Consider the following 19,549-nt stretch of genomic DNA (forward strand, 5'->3'; position numbering starts at 1 on the left):
TAGCTTCAGCAGTAAGAAGGAGAAACGGTAGCAGTTCATATTATACAACTTGTAATATAATGCAAGAAACGAACGCCTTGTGTGGACATTTTTTTATTCTGTTCGCTGGCTGTCTAGCAGCACACTTCTTTTCTAAATTAAAGTTATCGTGGGCCCTTCTTCTCTTTTTCTGCTTTTTTAAACCCTTCTTTTTGTTTCTGATGGACGAATTTATGCTTCCTTGACCGTGAGGACGACCTATAGATCCAGATGGACGGACAGAACCATGCATTAAATGGGAGGAAGGGTGTAATTTGATCAGAGAGGCATAAATAAGCTGCAATTCAATCTTATTTGCAATTCTTACTTAGATAAATTCTTTATATCTCATATATCACTGATAATAATGTTATTAATAATAAAGCTGGTCTCTGTGGGCCCCTCAATTGGTGGGCCCTTAGAATCGTACTAACCTCACCCCCCCAACATCTGAGAACAGCTCTTAAATCCTAGACTTTCCTTGCTGACCTTTGACCTTTAAGCTGGCCGTCTGGGAGAGGAGGCCCGCCTTGAAGGTGACCCTGCTCTGCTGCGGCCGCAGCTTCTTGAGGGTGAGGCTGTGCATGGTGCCCATGTGCTGGATCCTGTTGATGGCGTTGGAGTAGAGGCGGACGTTGTTGAGGAGCCATTCTACGTTGGCGACCACGTAGTTGAGTTCACACGAGAAACTGGCGATGCCGTCCTCCTCAATCTCCACGGGCTCGAGGTGTTTGACCAACTTGAGCAACCGCACTACACAGTAGTAAAACACACACAATTATTCAGAAACTGGCAGAAATAACCACTTCTCTCCAACCTCTGTCACGTACTTTCCACTCTGACGTGTGCGCTGCTCTCCGCGCCCCCTGCTGTGCAGCGGTACTGCCCCGCATCCACGCCCGTCAGGCCGTGGATGGTCAGCTGCGCTCGTGTGCCCTCTCTCTTCATGCTGTACTTATTGGAGGTCTTCAACGCCGTGCGGCCCTTGAACCAGCGCACCGCCCTCGGCGAAGGGGCGAACTGGCAGCTCAGCGTCACAGAGCTGCTCTCCTTGGCCTCCGTGTCCTCCAAGTGGTGGACGACCTGCAGAGGCCGCTCTGCGGAGGGAACACGGGAGCGGTGACTGACTTCACTTCATTCGCCTCCTCGTGCATCTGCTCATGGAGGGGCACGCACCTTTCACAGTGAGCTGAGCGGTGCTGCGGCTCTTCCCAGCCACAAAGAGCACGGGTCCCGACATGGAGCTCTCTGTGGCGCTGAAGCGGAGGCTGTGGACGGTTCCGTCCCTGCTCATGTTCACCGCTGCACAGTGCTCCAGCACGTCGCCGTTCAGGGTCCACTTCGGAGGCCTCCCCGACTTCAAGCTGGTCTCCACCTGGAACAGCGCCGGCTCCGGCTCCGTCACCTCCACCGAGCTCATCCCCCGCACTATGCTGATAGCCTGCTCTGCACACACAGCCATTATCCACATTACGACTTCTGATGTCACTTCAAGCATAAAGCACTCAAATAAAGATCAGTTTGTGCTACTGCGGTTTTCTCACCCTCCACCAGAAGCTGGCAGGAGGTATTGTCATCTCCTGCATCACAGGTGTAGGTGTCCTCATCTGAGGAACACACGTCTTCGATAACCAGCTGCCTGTAGACGTCTTGGCTGATCAGATGGTGCTTCTTATTGGGAACGACCTCCTTCCTGTTTTTGTACCACTTGACCTGAGCGTTAGGTCGTGACACCTGGCACTCCAGCAGACCCCGGTGGTGGTACATGGCTATCTTAACCCTCAGAGGACGCACTATTTGGACTGGAAGCTCTGAAGAAGGTAGGAACATACTGTCAACCGTACAGTAAGCAGTGAACGTGGGTGAGCTGCGTGGGTGAAGCTAATCCAAGATCTGGCGTCTCACCCGTTACTGTGAGTGTTGCATAGGATGACACGCGGTCCGCGGTGAACCTGATCTCTCCTGCATGCTCTGGTTTGACCGACTTAAAGAAGAGACTATGAGTTTTACCTGCAATCATTAGAAAACAAAGAAACAAAGTACTGTACTGATGCTGAAAGCGCCAGAATCAAACCTATGCAGTGTATATACTAAATAATATTACTGTCTGAGCACATCGATCTATAACTTGCCCTGGTGCCTGATTTTGATGTTGTCGCCAGGGCGGATTCTGCAGTCGTCTCTGTACCATCGAGCATCCACATCCACCTGGTTGACCTCACACAGGAAGTTAACGGGTTGACGCTCCACTGTGTCGACATCCTCCAAGTGTGTCACTATGTGGATGTTCCTCGCTGAGAAACGATGTGAATGGTAACTACAGACTCAGATAAAGGCCTTTACGTCTGCTCTTTGATGTGCTAACAATACTGGTCCTCACCTCTGACACTGAGTCGACCCGAGGTCTGAATGCCATCGACCTCAAAGCAGTACAAGCCCCCATCTCCTAAAGCTGCCCTCTTCAACACGAGGGAGTGCTTCCTGCCGTGCATGCTGATCCGACAGTTGGGCTTGGACTTGAGGCGCGTGCCATCCCTGCTCCACACACCCTCCATGTAGGCCAGGTTAAGAGTCACTTCCAGGGAGAAGCTCTCACACTCCTCCACCTCCACATCCTCCAATCCCTTCACCACCTGCAACCGGTTCTCTGCAGAACACAACGTGCCAGCTTAAATCACTACATGCAAGAACCACACCGAAGGAACATGCACATGGACAAACTTACTTGCAGCAGCTACTATTCCTATTTTGATGTCCCCCATGTCACCTGTTCTTCTCACGGTCACACGGGAGACGCTTAGATACAGTTAGACCTATGTGATAAACATACATACACGTATAAGGTGATGCCTGAGAGAAAGAGAAGCAATAATCCAGTTTCTCTCTACTACTTTCTATCAAAGTGATTACACAAGGCAACACATGCCGCTGCTCTGTATTGAAAGGCAGAAGAATCTCTGTCACCTTACTTGTCTGAGCTCAGCACCATAAATATAGACTCATCAGACCGCATGCATTTAGCTCAGAAGACGAAGCTTTGAAAAGCAAACAAGGGGCCAAATGTGAACGGTCAATAGATGTAAAATATAAAAATATACCAACTGTTTTGTAATTCTCTAAGTGCAGGATCATTCTCTATTATTATTAACCAGCTAAAATGTGTCATAAGGTGATGTTACGGTTTTCACATAGCGCAAATGCCAAAAGAAAAAATATATCATTGATTTAATAATAATATATATTACCAGAGTCCTAGAGTGTGTTCTATTCTGTTCTATCAAAGTATGTATTACTGTAATTACAAATACTGCAGATCAGACCACACAGAGTCACTTTAAGTGTGTACTTACCTTCAGCAAACAAAGAATATATTCTTTCATAACAAGGAAAATACTTTCACCTGACAAGAGCGCTGGACAAAACGTCTACATGGCAACAGGTCTTCCCAGGTCTGATCTTGTTTCTCACAAGGCCTTTAACAGCAAACACTCAGCCATGCTCAGGTTTGAAGGCTGTGTCCCACTTCCCAAAGCACAGCACCTATAGTGCTTTCTCTTTTTTGCATGCTGTGATAGAGAATAGTGCTGAGCAGCTGACATATCTCCACTCAAAATAGCCTTCTGTACGAGGGCAGCTCTATAACAGTGTGAGACGGCGCGTTTCCACCATCACCAGCGCCATTAGAGACTACTTATGCAGTCATATGCAGATGTTGGAAAACACTTATTTTTTTTCTGTAAACGTAAGATAACTCATCTGTTAATAGGACGTGGTTTAGCAAATTGTGTGGTTTGCTCAGTTGCAGGTTTTGAGCATCAGTTGTACATCTACATAGATTGATCAGTTAATTAAGAGCTGACTTTATTAAGCACCTGTTTAGTAAATGAACATCTATGAATTAGAAAAATGTACAGACTACTTAAAAGCACAGTTGGAAAGTTTACGTTACCTTAATGAGAATAAGTATATAAATAATTATCCTTTTGTTATTGTTCAGTCTGTCCACTATATAACACTGATGCAGTTTATGCACTGGGCCACTCTGTCAGGTTAAAAAACATTCAAGTCCAAAGAGATCTGGAGGGAGTTTCCACCTCTGCCACACTTAAAAGGTCACTAAAGATTAAGTGATTATAAGATCCCATTTCACTAGGTCATCACCAGAGCATTCCACATGAAGCCTTTGTTAAACGTACGTAAACGGTTAGTGACGTGAGCGGTGCAATGCAAAGCTCAGTGGGAAAAACACAGCGGCTGCGTGAATCACATGGAAACTGGACCTACAGATGTGCTTCGCGTCTCATTGAAGTTGTTCAGCGTGTACTTTCTTTGTGTGTTTTGGTTTGTGGGCCTCCTTTGGTCCAATCACTGAGACACAACAGAACCAGCTTCATATTTATGTCAGATTGACAGCTCCATCTGCCATCTGAGCACTGCAGCTCCCCGAAACTCCTGTCGACAGGATCTTCTCTGCTGGCGCACAAAAAACAACACGTCATTATTGACGGAGCAGTGATGGTACATACAAATGCAAACCAGTCAGATCCCCACTAGACCAGTTATGAGAATATATCTGAACAAGGTGTCATATTACTGGGGGTGAACTAAATTAGAGAAAAGCTCCAAATCATGCTCTTTGTCTGTGATGACAACCAGCAGATCCACACTGAAATATGGGCCTTCACGTGTGTAGCACCCTACTGACGGTGCGCATCGGCTAAAAATAACCGCAAAGGAATCAAAGCAATGTGAGGATGTGTTGAGTGAATTTAGAACTTGACAAAACAGCTGAACACTCCACCTAAGCCTCTGTGTCTGTGTTTGGAAGCGCGCCTCCTGTGTCACATTTCCTCCGGTCCAGACTCCCTACACTCGACAGGGGACCACAGCAATGTTCAATACACACAAGACATGATCGCAGGCGCTGCTACAGTCGTGATCTGATCGTGTACTGTATGTAAAACATCATTAAATACATGTTTTTGCATGTAGCACAACAAATCACAAATTCATTAAATCAATTAAATAATTAAAACAATTTACTGGTTTACTAATTACTATACAATTAATGTTCAATAACACTATACATAAAAACTGAGATGCTTCAGCTTCAAATGCATAAGATCACAGCAATAAATACTAAAAAAACAAAGAACTTTTGTTTTCATTTATTAAAATTTGCCAATTCGTGTTCAGCACATGTTTTACAGCAGCTGTCAGTGACTATTTTTTCCCTTTCTTTTTTGTGTCTTTGCCCTTTTCTGGTGTCTCTTCTTCTGCTTTGCCTGTGGAGGCTCTAACCCTCTTCTTCCCCAGGGGGGTCTTCGCATACCAGTCCTGGTGAAATACAAGGAAAAATGTAAAACAGGAAGGAAGGTGTTTGTATTATCAATTTAATTACACTAAAAACTATCCACTGTACTTTAAGAGCTTCTTCTTCCTCTTGAAAAACAGGATTGATCTTGGCTAACGGGACAACGAACTCAGCAGCAACCAGAGGCCTGTTGGCCTGCTGCAGGATGCGACGCTTGGTGACGACGCTCTGGATCACCTTGACCATGTCTCCCGGAGTATAGCCGTCAGAAATCTTTGCAAGAGAGCTGAGATCCAGGGCCTTGGTCACCTCGCCCCCCGCCTTTTTGATGAGCTGGTTCCACAAGACTGTGGATAGTGTCAAAGGTCGTTTTTTACCAAGTAGTGTATTATATAGATATAAATCATACTTATTATGTCTTTTCTTACTGTATCTGGAGCCATAATCAGGTCTTGGGATGAGGATAATTTTATTGTACATTTTACACAGTGACTTGATATCAGCACTTAATGGATCGTCAGTTGTTCCTATTATAAGAACACGATCTTCCCCTTTGATTAACTTCAGAGACTTGGGCAAATCTTTCTTCAGCCGCTTAGGGTCTAACTGTTTACAGTCAAGAAGAGTTAACGTTACCAGACGGATAAACAAGAACATGATGTGACTCGGGCTTCATCTTCCTCAGAATACCTCCTTTTCTTCCTTGGGAACCTTCTTGTAGAACATTTTCTCTGCATCTTCAATCCATATTACCGACGGTTGCAGCAACTTTGCAACCTATTCAAAGGAAAAAAAACTTTTATCGTCTGTCTGAGGACAGATATGTTGTGACCATTCAAAAAGCCTGAGAACAACCATGGGTATTATGAGCATGTTTAAATGTGTGCTACCTTAAAGACCATGTGAAGCATCATGGCCAGCCCACTCTTGCCTGGATACTTTCCTGCCGTGTTCAAAGACGACAGATCAAACAGGTTGGCACCTGTCTCGTGGCAGATAGCATGGACCAACATCTTCTTCCCTACGCCTGCCGGGCCTGCCAGCAGGATGGCCTTTATCAGGGGTGCTTTCTCATGCACAACCTGAGAGCCTGAAGACATCACGCAGCTTTTATTCATACCACAATATGAATATAAGAACAATATTTATGGACTTGTTCAATTTAAGAAAATGTAATGAAGGACTTTTATACCTAATGGTAAAACCGCAAATAGAGATAAGAGTTGTCGCACATCTGACAGCGATGGCATGGGCTCAATGTCATTTTGCCTCAGTGTCGTCCCAAGGTAGCTGTAGTCACCTAGGAACAGAGACACTATCTAAACCTGCACGGAGTCAAACCTGTGGCAAAGACAAACCAGAAGAGGGCAGCACACCACTCCATATATACCAGATAAACTGTTGACATGCTGTAAGATGCTCAACTGAGTGGATTCAATGCTGTTACAACACACTGATCCTAGCTACAATTATAAGTATAAGAAAACACCATTCCTAAAAAATACATAGTGTCTTACCTAGAAAATCCTGCAGTCTCACATTATTTGCTTGTTTCAACAAACCCTGTTCCACCAGCTCCTGACACAGAGACTCCAGAGTCCTAGCAGATGCAGATAAACTATGTCAATGTTTTCCCCAGCATTGCCACTGACTAATTAGGCCATTTCATTTTAATTTCAAACTAAATTTTAGTACTGAATATCAGCATCAACCTTTGTGTGATAGATCCCGTCTCACCTGTCAGATGTCAGATCTTTCTCCTTTTTCTTCTTCTTTACGCTCTTCGATGCTTTCTTTTTCTGTAAAGCAAAAATAAATATGAAACTATCAAAACTATCAAGAATAAATATTAAACTATCAGCGCAAACTCTGACACTTGCTATCACTTTAGTACCTTGGCATTTCCCTTGGCTTTACCTCCTCTGTCTTTATCCACGGTTGACTTCCATTCAGCCAGCTCTTGTCTCATCTGTTCATCCACCTATACCAAAAATCAGACTATTCATATTACCAACACTGCACCAATCTTACGGAATCAAAAAATGAAGTCAAGTTAAGCTGTAAATTACTAATGTTCTTCATTAGGTAATACATGCTAACTCATTTGTAGATAGTCAGCATCACCTGCAATCGAATCTCTGCCTCTATGACTTTCCTCTTCTCTTCCTTGATCAGTTCTACCTCATGCTTCTGGCTGAAGTTTGTGGACTCATTGCGAGTTTGCCAAAAATCTAAGAATTGCAAATGTTATGTTCAGGCTTTATAATGAATGGAATAAATGAAAATACCTGCGGTGTGGGAGTAGGAGGAACCTATGGTCATAGGGCGACAGCTGTCACATACTGCTTTCTAAATAGCGTCTAAATAACAACTTAAAATTACTTTGGTTATTTTCTTTTTTTTTCTTTTTTTTCGTTACAGTTGACTTATATCATTAATATATCATTAATCACGAGATGTACACATACCTACGAAGGTTTTGTTTGCCATTTCCAAGTCTGACAGAAAAGCTGAAGGTAGCATTTTCAACCCTGCCTCTTCCTCCTGTCATTTAGAATTAGGTTATTACTTCATATTTAAAAAATATGAGTGAACAAGCTACAGTAACAAGTGCCGCGTAGGCAAAGTGATATGACACTTATACTTTACAAAGTTTGAAAAATAAGGAAGTAAATGTCTTATAAAAATGTACAATAGATTCTTGCATTAAATAAACCCAAATAAATGTAATTCATTCATAAGGTCTTACTTCCTCTAGATCATTCATCTTTTCTTCTCTGCCTTTGGGTTTGTTGTTTGACTCCTCTGCTTCTTTTGCAGAGATTTCTTCCTTTAGCTGAAAAAAATACATACTGTAAACATACAGATGTTGGGATTCTACTGCAGCAAATATACATAATATTCTTACTTGTGGTGAAACACACCTGCTGAGGGTCCTTTTCTACAAAGATCTGAGCTGAGCCGCCGTCCTCCTCATCAGGATAGTCTGGAAACGATCCTGTAGCATCACTAAATCAATGAAGCACATAGAAGAGTATAAGAAGTGACTACAGCACCTGGTTAAGTTTACTCTACACTACTCATTGCTCTGTGTCACTTTACCGGCAATCAAGGAACCACTGACGGATTTGGTCTTTCATTGTCTTGCTCAGGTCCGGACCCTCCACATCCCGGAGTTGGTTTGTGATAGCCACAGTGGACTTTTGGTACTCCTCCTCATACTCCTCCTGTTTAAGCCGTGTGGAGGCTTCAATAGCCTGGGCAGTGATTTCTGCAGGACATGGCACCTGGTATTTTGGATGCATGGCCTTGAATGAGGATAAACACAGTATACATCATATGTTAACATTTGTCTCACACTGCCTGGTATTAAACTATTTTTTAGCTAACTAACTATTTTATTTAGTATTTTATCTTATACTGTCCAACAATCGTGGGATATTTGAACCATTTTACTCACCATTCCCAAAAAAATTATTTCTTCATTCCGAATAATCCTCGCCCGTTTCCTCTGTATGTAACCCCTCCACACCTACAAATCATATACAGCTAAATCTTTCAGAAAAGCAAAAGTCAAAAAAAGAGTATGTAAAAAGTATTATATCATCAACACACAGACCTTCTGAATGCAAACCGCAGCCCACTCAGTGCCAGCTGTTCCAGAGTCCTTTTTCGTGTACATCCTGTTCATATTTCTGCTTGCTTCATTCAGTTTTGCCCTGAGTCTTCCTTGGCGAGCCCTCTCCCCCACTTGAATGATCTTAATGGCCTCCTCTTGAGTCATGTACTTGGTAATTAGAGGCTGGGTCATAAAATAAAGCAGACAAGGTAACTGAAAGATCTGATTCACTAGAAATATCAAACAATGAATGAATCCCTTTGTTATCCTGACGCATGTATGAATGTATTTTCGTATGTGAGAAATAAATACATAGTCAGAAATGATTCATTCATACTGTAACTCTCTTTAACTCTTGATAACTCTTAAAACACCAAGTGTTTGAGTGTCAGTGTGTGTGAATGTGTGTAACTTTTATTTATTTTATTTTTTGTGCAAAACACGACGATGATACCAGGAAAAAAAAGAACTTTTAGCATCAAAAGTAAAGTTGTAGCTATTATCAACTCACTTCTGGGCTTTTGGTAACCTCCGCTATTTTAAGGATATTTGTCAGCATCATCCGTTGTTCTTGGAGTTCCTTACTGCATTCACTGATGAAAAAGCGAGGGATGGGGATCTCAAGGTCCACCTAAAAAAGGTCAACCTTTTTATTGACACGGTTAGTTTCTGGCAAGTGTATAACGTTTTATCGTTATAGAGATCTCAGACAGTCAGTAAGTTAAGATCAAACTCACAGGGGTTAGCTTCAAGTCACTAAGAACATCATCCATGTAGTGATACTCTGAAAACTCTTTTTCCACCATTTCATTCTTCAGTTCTAACAACCTCCCAATCACACCATCGAGGATGGTCCGAATAGCTCTTCTCTTCTGAGGGTGGACCACCTGGTCGTAGACTTTGTCCAGCTGTCTGAAGACTTGGAGGTAGCGCACATAAAGCATGGCCAGACGCTGGAAGAACACCACTCTGTCTTTTTGTGGACGAGGAGATTCAGGAGACAGTTCCTCGGTCAGCAGACAGGTCAACTCTAACTGGGCATTAGCCCAAAGTTCGTTATATGTCCTGGAAATGAATAAAAACAGTGTTTATCAGAGAATCATTTTGATAAATTGGGAACTAAGATGATTAATGATGATTATAATTTGTTTATTTATTTAATTTAAAAAAACTAATTTCTAAATTCAAAAAATTCTGTTTAGGCACATTTAACAGTAAATGGATGCTGTCAAACCTCTTTGCTAAATGTTCATTAATCTACATCATGATCAAAGTGTAATGTGTCATCTCTGTGGTCTGATCGCAGGGGAGCCCTGAGACGATCAATTAGAGCCGAGCTCATGATGGCCGGATATTTTTTCCTTGCTTTTTTTAGTCACTGCTGCTTCTCGTCGACTTTTAATGAGGTAACGTTGCTCAAACTGTAGCTAAATCGTTTGCAATTATCGTGTATTTCATTTGATTAATATTTTTTTCTAATTAAGGCTTCAATCTTACCGTGCTGTGGAACCTCTAAGTTTACTTGGAGTTGCTTAAACATTACAAGTGTAGTTTGAAGAAACCATCTTGCTCACCCAAACATTTCATCGCTAGCTTTGGCGTTAGCTAGCTAACAGCAGTTAGCCGGGCTCATGTGTGTAACACGCTCCTGGCTAAACAATCAACATAGATGTGTCGAGTGCAGCTTTTACCTTTGTGACATTCTCTCCCTCCAAACAATGTTTTCCCCGCTTCACGTCAAATACGCAAAAGAGTGAATTAGTGAACCCTAAACTAAGTTTAGCCACACTGAAACAATAATAAGTTTAGCTTTCTTGTGATGGCATAGCGTTTGTCCCGTCTCCATAGTAACAGTCATTCCGGAAGTAACTCGCGTCTTTACCTCCCGAGTAGTAGAAATGCCATTAACAGAAATAATAATAATAATAATAATAATAATAATAATAATAATAATAATAATAATAATAATAATAAGAAGAAGAAGAAGAAGAAGAAGAAGAAGAAGAAGAAGAAGAAGAAGAAGAAGAAGAAGAATACAATTCAAATATTGCACATAATCCTTGATGGATCCATTTTCCATCAAATGTCTGACTTTAATAGACGACTGTCACAGTGCTGGACTTGACTTATTGTGGATTATTACTAACTTTGATTAGGCTGAGGCCACAGGTGTCCGACAAAATCAGCCGGTGAAGCTGACAGCTGCATGTCACTGGGAGAAGCTTGATGTGGCGGTTGGATGGAGGCAATAACAGGCGGCTTTAGTGAGTCACATACAGTTGGTGAAGCCTGCGGCTGCAGGTGTCTGACGACGTATGCAAGTTGAGGTGGTGACTGCATCTGACACTTTGAAACGCATTTGGGTCTCAGCAGTCAAACGCTGCTGACTATGAAGCAGCACAATTATATACCAATGAGTGTCTAAATGGAGATAATATGAATAAGTAAATGAAACATGTCATAAATATAATGTAAAATATAATATAAAGACCAACAACAGAAGGAGGTGCCCAAGCGTTTTACTACATTGTGCCAAACATTAATTAACCTGCAGATTCCATGCTTTGCTTCACGTTTCACTGTTTGCATTTAAACAGGTGATCATCTGCCGTGCTGTAGTAGCGCGGCAACTTTTCCCACTTCACCTGGAGTTGCTTCGCGGAATTTCAAAAATTCCCAGTCGCCCTGCTACCGTTATGGATTTCCATGGAAGCCATGGCCGCTCCCGGAGGCGCAGTCACAAGACGTGGACACCGGCGAAGAAAAGCGTCGACGCGCTAACAGGTCAGCCAGACGCTTACGGGCCCACACGGTCCTCCGTTCTCCGCGTCCGACGTCCAACAAGTTGCTGCGTTTCGCCTTTTACGCGCTTTTTTTTGGTTTTTGCGCTCACGTCCTGGATGGAAATTTGACTCGGGCGCTTTCTGACTTACATGTTAACTCGTCGCTCCGTTTGAAGTGCGATCATTTCTGCTCGGAGCCGAACATTCGCGCATAACCACGCGTAATAATATTTTGGTGCGTAAAGGAGGGGCGCACGCCAAAGTGAGCGAGTGACACTGGAGGAAAGTACAGCAAAGATGTCAACACTTCTTTTCCACCCACTCGAAATCGATTGTGTTACCTTCAAGAAGGTGGCTCCTCGTATAAATAGGGACGCGTTATTTGAAGAAAGACGGTGGTGAGCGCAATCTGCTGCCTCTTCGTTCGTTGCCGTCGACACCATAGACCCCCGAAGGAAGAAACGCTGAAGACGACAGTGTCCGCTCTCCGGGACATAAGCAACTTTAAATCCTAAACTAGTAAGTTTCTGTCATAAAACTAACTCAAGTAGAAAAAGGAGCGGAAAAGGAGCGCATTAGAATTCATCAAGTTGTTTTTGACAATTTATTTCACTTTCTGAAGTAATTTCTCTCTCCTGTAGATTTTGTAATGGGATGGGTTTTAAATGGCAGCCGTCAGGTTGAATTTAAAATACACACATGCTTTTGTTTTTGATGAAATCAGGTGCGTCACAATGTGTTTTCTCGTGTTTTCAGGCAGTGAAGTCATGCAGGTGGAGAGGAAATGGCACATATTGTCGACTATCTTCTTTCTGCTCATCACCTCGGGCCGGTGCATGGACAGCAAGGAGGTCAAGCCAAAAGAGAGAAGGACCCTGTTGGACCTTATCTTGCAGGTTATCAGAGACAGCCAGCAGCGGGAAGCACACGGGTCCAAGCGCTGCAACAGTGGTCTCCTCACTTCAGCCCATGACATGAAGTTCTCCTCCCGCGAAAAGCCTTTGTATGTTCCTAGGCTGGATAATAGTAGACTCATAGGTAAGCTGATAAGATTTATTTTTAGTTCCTGATGATGAAAGCATAATCCTTATTTTACCATGGGAGACAGCTGTCATCGGTCTGGTTTGCGCTGTACATCGGCTACATCCAACTTTGTGCGCACAGAAAATCAGTCAATCAGAGTACATTTCATCTCATTTCTATCCAATGCCCAGATCAGTTAAAGTGGTTCTATACTGTAGCATGTGTGATACAAGTGTTGACTTTAAAGGCGTCTTTTCACCGCACCATGAGTGTAACGCTCCCCTGTTGCCATTGGGATTGATTAGGAGTCAAGGACATGGATGGGAGCTCTGAATTCACGTAGGCGGAGCATGGAGCCGAACTTGTGAATGATTCATTCAGTGTTATTCATCAGGGAACCTTAAACGTGAATGATGACCGCCTCACACGTACGCGAGCGCGCTGTGACGCCACGTCCTGTGCCGCTGCAGGACATGTCAGACGGAGCAGAGGCGCGCTGTCACATCCATTTACCTTACAGCGCCGCATCGCACTCACCGCTCCTCACAGACTCCTTCCAGTACTTTGGTGGAATCATTGAGAGTGTAGGGGCTGCTTGGATGAGCTCTTTAGCTTCATCTTCAGATATCTAACATCCAACATTTGCCATATTCAGACTGTGATAAAAAAAAATGAATCAGAACAGGATCTCGTGTAGCTGTTTTTTATTACAAGCGGACTGTTGTTTGCTGCAGTTTTACATATTCTCTCCCATCACCATCAATTAGATCATGATTTTGAGATGTTGCACAGACACCGAGCAGCTCGGATTCTCAGCCGCAGCTTATGCAATTGGAAAAGTACCTTTCTCAGACCACTGGCTGGATGGAATTTATCTTTTGAGGATATTAAAAGCAGCATATTAGCAACTGGTGCATGTGACACTGAGGATGCCGAGGATCCATGGTCACGCAACTATAGAGGTTTTGATCATAATGAGGATGAAGGAGCGATATCTGTGAACCCAGGGGTTTGTTTACCGCGTAGTTCTCCCTGTGTGCTGCCTCTGAAGAGGTGGCTATGTCATCAAACTGACAGCTATGGCAAGACAGACATAATGTAAGGGAACACATTTACTGCATAAGTGGTTTTATCTGTTATGGTTTCTATTTTCATATGCATGGAATGAGGATAAAGCTTTAGACTGACGGCTTTAGATGTTTTACTCTTTGCATCTGGAGTCTGACAGGATAACAGAACTCTGACAGTAACATTGATACAATAGGAAATTGAAGTAACCTTATGCATGGACTCCCTCTGATGCGCATTAAACTCCCATACAATAATCTCTTTAGCCCATTAGACAGCTGCGTTTGCCATTTCCTCACCTAAACCTGATGGAATTTCACCACACTATTAAACCCTTTGTGACTTTCTTTTACAGAAATGGCTCCTAGAGATGTAAATATGAAAGGAAAATTCCTTCAGCATTTCACAGGTAAGACTACTGATCAACTACACGAGGCCTGCTACAGTAAGCCATTGATCTGGGGAACATCTGTTAGAGCAGCCCTTCTCACATGCAGTACATGTACTCCTGGTTTAGCCCATATTCACATACAGCACCTGTACTTTACAGAAACCTGAGCAGGCTGCAGGTCAGAGTGGGGTCACCAGTCCAGGCTGTAGGGCAACGCTGCAGATAAACGGCACATGGTCTGAAGTCGACAGAAGTTGAAGGGAGTGGGGGTTAAGCTGATTATTTGTCTTAGGACCTATGGGTGGACCTCATTAATGGTGTGAAAATCTGAAGGCTTACACGTTGGTGCAGGAACTCTTAAAGGTGATTAAAACAGAACTAAGTTCTGCTCAGTGGGTCCAGTCGAACCCTGTTTTCCTAATCAAGCGTGTGATAGTGAGCTCCTCACTTTCACTTTGGGACTGGCGTCCATCCTCAGCTCATGGCGCTCACCGTGGCCTCACGTGGGTGTGGTTGTTGGGAGGAGGGGGAGATTTGGAATGAACTTAAAGCCTTTTCCTTTTGCCTGATGAGACCTTTTTCTATCAAGCAGGGCCAGTCAAGTTCTCGTCGGAGTGCAGAACACACTTTCATAGAGTCTATCACAACACAAGGGACTGCTCAAGACCAGCATGTATGTAACTCATCTCTTTCATGTTGCCCCTTTGATGATGTGCTCAGTGTCCAACCGGCTATTTTTCATCAAATGTTGCTTCACAGGCCTTTAATTAAAGTTTTTGTTATGAATGATTTGGTTTTACTTATTGACATTTTAACAACTGAGCAGCTGTTACATCCAGCAGACTTTAATGATGGCTGATGATCCGTCACAGATGGATACTGTACTTGTTCCGCTAGACAGGCTGAAGCGGATCAACGTGCTCCTATTTTCCTATTCTTCACTTTAACTCTCCCCTTTTGTTACATTCAGTAGGTAGTTCAGTTCAGGTGAGACGACGTCTTGCTCACAGTCAGGCTTTATCGGTTGCCAGGTTGGGGTGAAGCAGAAAACGCTACACCCGTGGTTTGTTTCTCAAGCTAATTGCAGTGTTGATATTATATATAAACATGACTCGTTGTATAATTTACATCCAGAGCTTGTTGAAGAAACATTGCAACATTAAATGCTCAGTCTGTCTTCAGCCATAGTTTGTTTTTCTCCTTCTTCATCAAGTGGCCCCACTTGTAAGAATCCAGTTTATCAGGCTTTATTGTTAACAGTTCAACAAATAAACGCCCTTTTCCCCACTGTCTGTCTTTTTCCAGATTACAAAAGATGTGCCAGATTGCTAACACGATTAGCAATGAGTCCACTCTGCATGCAATCGTAGACATTGCATGTGAGTAACAATGTTCTTTTCTTGACATTCAGTCCTCAGAGTCCACACACACACTCCCATCCCTTGTCCTTGTCAGAGATCCCAGTATTGTCTCTCAATAAAATATTTTGAGTAATCCAACAAGGATATAAAAAAAAAATTCAACTTAATACATTACAAAATAAAAGCACAGCAAATCTGTGGCAACAAAAATCTCAAAATGCGCTTCATCTTTCTCCCTATTATTTTTTATTTATTTATTATTTATTATTTGCATAAATCAACCCAGAAGTGACTGTCAGTATTTTTTCAAATGCCACACCTCCCCAATCCCAACTGATTGACAGTAGTGATAGGGAAATAACTTCCCAACAACTGATCCACCATGTGAGGGCAGAGTCAGAACACTAGAGCTAAACAGACAGGAATAGCAGCTGTTAGTTGGTGATGGTGTTGTTTTAACCGACCAACCTACAATAAACAGCCTTTCTCCAGACAAAGCTAAAACTCAGGCTGTCATCAGTGGAGTGATTTGGACGCAGTCATACTCGTCTCTTTGTTAAGATGATCCGCGTTGACAGCAGGTCTGATGTGTCTAGTCTTTAATCCAAAATGGGTAAAAGCATGAAACGCAATTAGGTCTAGATTGCTGCAAGAGAGGTCACGGACAAAAGTGGCCACTTCAGTTCATTCCAATTTTTCGTAGTATAGGACTTCGGGTGATTAGCAAATTGAAGAAGCTGACACATCCTCTGGCATTCAGCTCCTCAAGTGAATCAGATAATAAGATCCTGTCCGCACTGTTCTGAGAAATCTGACAAATGTATATCACAATCAAGGGCCTTTTGAAGGCATGTTAAGTGATTCATTATTTAATCATGCTGAGAATTTCTGAATGAGGTTGAACATAAAACTGAGGAATGAGAGTAATGGCTGAATCTATAATGACCCTCTTTAGAGACTGACATCACAGCTACCTCAGTACGACCAAGGCCTCAAAACGTGTCTGTGACAGAAAACTACAGACGCTTCACTAGATAATAAAGTGCTCTGTTTTCTATTGCAGGTTCCAAAACAATGGACGAGGGACCAACGCGTTGCAAAGGAAGTGCCTTCTGATACACAGCATTCATACCAACATTATTGTGTTTCTATTGTCTCGGTTTTGCTTCTTGTCATTACTGAAGATGCTGATGGACATCGATGGTCATCTTTAAGATTTTCTTTATACTTTTATGTACTCGTATGTGACATACTTGTAAGGAAACGTTAATTCAATATTGACAACACTTATTTATTGAAAAGTACTATCATACAGATAATTTCACAATCACTCAGATCTGATTCTGATGATTGGTTATGTAATTATAACCAAAAGAGAGGAAGCACTTCCTGAATTCTGTTATGTTGTTCCATTCACCGTCAGTGTCTTCATCGTATTTTATTTGGCACTTGAGTGACTGCTGACAGTGAGAACATATGGAGTGTTTAACAATAAAGATTATTGAAGCACAGCATCCTCTGCTGTTTTTGCAGATAAGGGAAGGTTCACGGCGGACTCTGTGCTGGTTTAGCCTGTGTACTGTAGGCAGGGAGATGGGTGTAACTGCAATTACACTTTGGGGAGTAGAGTTTACTTGCATTGAAAAAATGTTAAGCGTGCGATGTCATCTGACACATAGCTGCCCTGACATTTACCTCAGTCTCCACAGTATTGAGAAAACTCAAAGACATCTTTTCTTCTCCCTCTGCCTTGAATATGTCTGTTTAAGTTGCGTTTCTGCACCTTTCAGCATGTGTTATTAATGAATTCCCCAACTGTTTTGTGTTGTGAAATTTCTGGCACGTTTTTATCCTCACGTCCACTAATCACACTCTCAACTGTCAGATATTGTGGATCCTTGGGTTCAAACCAATGTTGAGCGATGATATGGTGATTATCTTTATGAGGTCGCAGGTTCAAGCCCCACTTGTGGCTCCAGGTGTGTCCTTGACTCTTTACACTAGCTGCCCACTGCTCCTCTCAGGGAATGGGTTGAATGCAGAGGTTAAGTTCCCCAATGTGGGATCAATAAAGTTGAATTATTATTTTTTTATTTGAAATAGTGATGGTCCTAGTTTTATTCCCCTCTATGGAGCACACAGTTGCCTTTTGGGCGCCTTAACATATTGCTTCGAAGGAGCAAAGGTTTCTTGTCTGGATGACAAATGCACTTGCAACGCAGGCGTCCACTAATCTTTGGTGAACATGTGATGAGGTGACCGGGTCGGCATGGGACGACTTTAACATGTTATGCTCTAGAACACGGTGCGTGAGCAAACAGCCTGTTTGGCTTTTAAACTATGTGTGAGTATTGGAGGAGATTTAAACAAGCAAAGCTGTCATTTCCTCACAGCGACCAAAGACAGGCAAGCGAACATTTAATGAAACTACTTGATCCCTGGTGTTAGAGCAGGGAGTTTAACTTACTAACTAACCCCACACTAACAGAGAGCCCAACATCATCACGATACAACATTCTTCTTGTGTTGTTGTATCATCTCGTACCGAAACACGGGATGTGCCTGGGGATGGTTCTTGTGATTGTCCGCAGTTTATTTGGGTAGAGAAATAAATATTGAGCCCCCCAACACACACGCGTAGGGATGCTGATAGTCTGGGTTCTGAGGAAAACATACGCTAAGCCAAAGATTACAACAGCTCAGTTCTCACGCCAGCGAGTCTCTACAGGCTCAGCAGGAACGGCCTGTTGCACTGAATCCTGAATCGTTCCGTTAGGTTTGTTGTGAGAGCAATAAAAACATCATCCACAGAAGCCACCAGTTCAAAAAATTGTCTGCTAAAAATTGCATTGAAAGGATGTGTTTTCACTTGGTGTGCAGATCTCAATCCTAGAGGCGTCTTAACCTGGATATAAGACAGTCTTCTGGTGGAAGGGCCATAAAATGCCTCTGCGTCACAAATCACAGCTTCCTCAGAAGGAGAACAGCCCACCTTGAAGATTTATGCTCCACGACTAAACATCAAAGCCAGATGAAAACTGAAACTAACTTAAAGCATTTTTAATGACACAGCTGAATGGACGCTGGCCTCCTGCCTCATGATTACCTGCGACAATTAGGACACAGAAGCATTGTTTTCTTCCCGGGCTATAAAAGGATTAGGCAGCTAAAAATACAGCTGTGTCGCATGGGGATGCACTGGGGATCCCTTTACCTTCGGGTGGGTCGGGCAGAGACACCAGATCCTAATCTGAGGAGGATATCACTTATCTGGAGACAAACAGCGCAGATTAGGAGAGGAGACAGAACATGCACTGGGGACAGCATGTGGGAGGGTTCTAACACAATTACACACAAGCACCAAATCCCTTGTTCGGTACCTCTGAGAAATGCTGCTGCGGTAAATAGTAAATAAAGACTGAAGCTGGGCCACCTCCTTCCTGCTGCACCAAAGGCTCAGCTGCAAGGAGACCAAACACCTCAGTGCTTCAACCACACTTTCACCTGTCGTGGTGAAGAGACAGCATTAGAAACTTCCTCCTAATGCTGTAATCTATTACCCAAATCTGTTAATTGGAGCCGATTCAGGTTCTGAATCGATATCAGCTCAGCAAGCCAATAGATCAGCTTTAAAACCATACATAGCATTGGTAATTTCATTTGATTAGCCCCTTGGCATTTACTTAAATATTCAGACAAGATTATGATTAGCATATAACATCGTAACATGGTTCCGTTTGACGTGTATCAAACTCCCCTGGTGAAAGTAAACACTGTAATCCAATTTCGTAGACCTTCAAGGCTTCATTCAAGAAAACTGGCCTATTTTTAGCGACAGTGGCCTTGATGGATGTAGAATTATTGTAAAGGACTCTGTGTCTCATAGTTAATTCATGGGTCTTTCTTGTCGTTTGTAAAGTTCATGAAACCCTGGATGAGTCACCAAAAGTATACATTCTGACAATCTGGCAT

The 19,549-nt window shown here is 42.8% G+C and overlaps 3 protein-coding genes across 11 annotated transcripts in view; 1 reads left to right on the forward strand and 2 right to left on the reverse strand.

The window, feature by feature from the left end:
* obscna (obscurin, cytoskeletal calmodulin and titin-interacting RhoGEF a) overlaps nucleotides 1-3,575 on the reverse strand; it is a 29,090-nt gene extending 25,515 nt beyond the window's left edge. For 2 of the 3 annotated variants that reach the window (XM_055508153.1, XM_055508152.1), the window contains exons 1-9: nucleotides 3,419-3,575; nucleotides 2,744-2,831; nucleotides 2,399-2,665; nucleotides 2,151-2,312; nucleotides 1,924-2,028; nucleotides 1,563-1,829; nucleotides 1,195-1,464; nucleotides 849-1,115; nucleotides 508-771 (exon numbers count right to left, since the gene is read on the reverse strand). In XM_055508153.1, coding sequence (XP_055364128.1) covers nucleotides 508-771; nucleotides 849-1,115; nucleotides 1,195-1,464; nucleotides 1,563-1,829; nucleotides 1,924-2,028; nucleotides 2,151-2,312; nucleotides 2,399-2,665; nucleotides 2,744-2,780 — 1,639 coding nt within the window. In that variant the 5' untranslated portion in view covers nucleotides 2,781-2,831; nucleotides 3,419-3,575. Of the gene's footprint in view, nucleotides 1-507; nucleotides 772-848; nucleotides 1,116-1,194; nucleotides 1,465-1,562; nucleotides 1,830-1,923; nucleotides 2,029-2,150; nucleotides 2,313-2,398; nucleotides 2,666-2,743; nucleotides 2,832-3,418 lie in introns of those variants that run through there. The other variant, XM_055508154.1, reaches the window with a different exon arrangement.
* A 1,596-nt stretch (nucleotides 3,576-5,171) lies between these two features.
* On the reverse strand, nucleotides 5,172-10,820 carry zgc:153738 (uncharacterized protein LOC558115 homolog). 2 transcript variants are annotated; one of them, XM_029148824.3, is made up of 19 exons: nucleotides 10,643-10,820; nucleotides 9,689-10,016; nucleotides 9,463-9,582; nucleotides 8,952-9,134; nucleotides 8,793-8,864; nucleotides 8,435-8,640; nucleotides 8,257-8,341; nucleotides 8,082-8,168; nucleotides 7,801-7,876; nucleotides 7,457-7,563; nucleotides 7,227-7,313; nucleotides 7,070-7,131; nucleotides 6,850-6,932; nucleotides 6,525-6,632; nucleotides 6,223-6,422; nucleotides 6,023-6,109; nucleotides 5,761-5,938; nucleotides 5,441-5,679; nucleotides 5,172-5,355 (listed from the first exon to the last, which is right to left on the reverse strand). In XM_029148824.3, the coding sequence occupies exons 1-19, from the start codon at nucleotides 10,651-10,653 to the stop codon at nucleotides 5,242-5,244; spliced, it is 2,433 nt and encodes an 810-aa protein (XP_029004657.1). In that variant the 5' UTR covers nucleotides 10,654-10,820; the 3' UTR covers nucleotides 5,172-5,241. The 2 variants fall into 2 exon arrangements, with proteins under 2 accessions (XP_029004657.1, XP_029004658.1); XM_029148825.3 differs by lacking the exon at nucleotides 10,643-10,820 and adding an exon at nucleotides 10,449-10,559.
* On the forward strand, nucleotides 10,077-17,088 carry alkal1 (ALK and LTK ligand 1). 6 transcript variants are annotated; one of them, XM_055508321.1, is made up of 7 exons: nucleotides 10,153-10,357; nucleotides 11,549-11,735; nucleotides 12,491-12,772; nucleotides 14,181-14,234; nucleotides 14,806-14,889; nucleotides 15,522-15,595; nucleotides 16,641-17,088. In XM_055508321.1, the coding sequence occupies exons 1-6, from the start codon at nucleotides 10,292-10,294 to the stop codon at nucleotides 15,584-15,586; spliced, it is 738 nt and encodes a 245-aa protein (XP_055364296.1). In that variant the 5' UTR covers nucleotides 10,153-10,291; the 3' UTR covers nucleotides 15,587-15,595; nucleotides 16,641-17,088. The 6 variants fall into 6 exon arrangements, with proteins under 6 accessions (XP_055364297.1, XP_055364296.1, XP_029004726.1 ...); XM_029148893.3 differs by having other exon boundaries at nucleotides 10,175-10,357; nucleotides 14,809-14,889; XM_055508323.1 differs by having other exon boundaries at nucleotides 10,227-10,357; nucleotides 11,108-11,735.
* Nucleotides 17,089-19,549: the final 2,461 nt, after the last annotated feature.

Source organism: Betta splendens, chromosome 4, assembly GCF_900634795.4.
Source record: "Betta splendens chromosome 4, fBetSpl5.4, whole genome shotgun sequence".
NCBI lineage: Eukaryota > Metazoa > Chordata > Actinopteri > Anabantiformes > Osphronemidae > Betta > Betta splendens.

What these genes read in the sequence shown, in the direction of transcription:
- alkal1 (XM_055508321.1), top strand. Translation starts at nt 10,292, where the DNA reads ATGATGGCCGGATATTTTTTCCTTGCTTTTTTTAGTCACTGCTGCTTC. An exon ending in GGATAATAGTAGACTCATAG is followed by an intron (nt 12,773 to 14,180) that starts GTAAGCTGATAA and finishes TTTCTTTTACAG; the next exon opens with AAATGGCTCCTAGAGATGTA. An exon ending in GGACTGCTCAAGACCAGCAT is followed by an intron (nt 14,890 to 15,521) that starts GTATGTAACTCA and finishes GTCTTTTTCCAG; the next exon opens with ATTACAAAAGATGTGCCAGA.
- zgc:153738 (XM_029148824.3), bottom strand. An exon ending in CTGCGGTTTGCATTCAGAAG is followed by an intron (nt 8,865 to 8,951) that starts GTCTGTGTGTTG and finishes TATGATTTGTAG; the next exon opens with GTGTGGAGGGGTTACATACA. An exon ending in TAGAAAAGGACCCTCAGCAG is followed by an intron (nt 8,169 to 8,256) that starts GTGTGTTTCACC and finishes TATTTTTTTCAG; the next exon opens with CTAAAGGAAGAAATCTCTGC.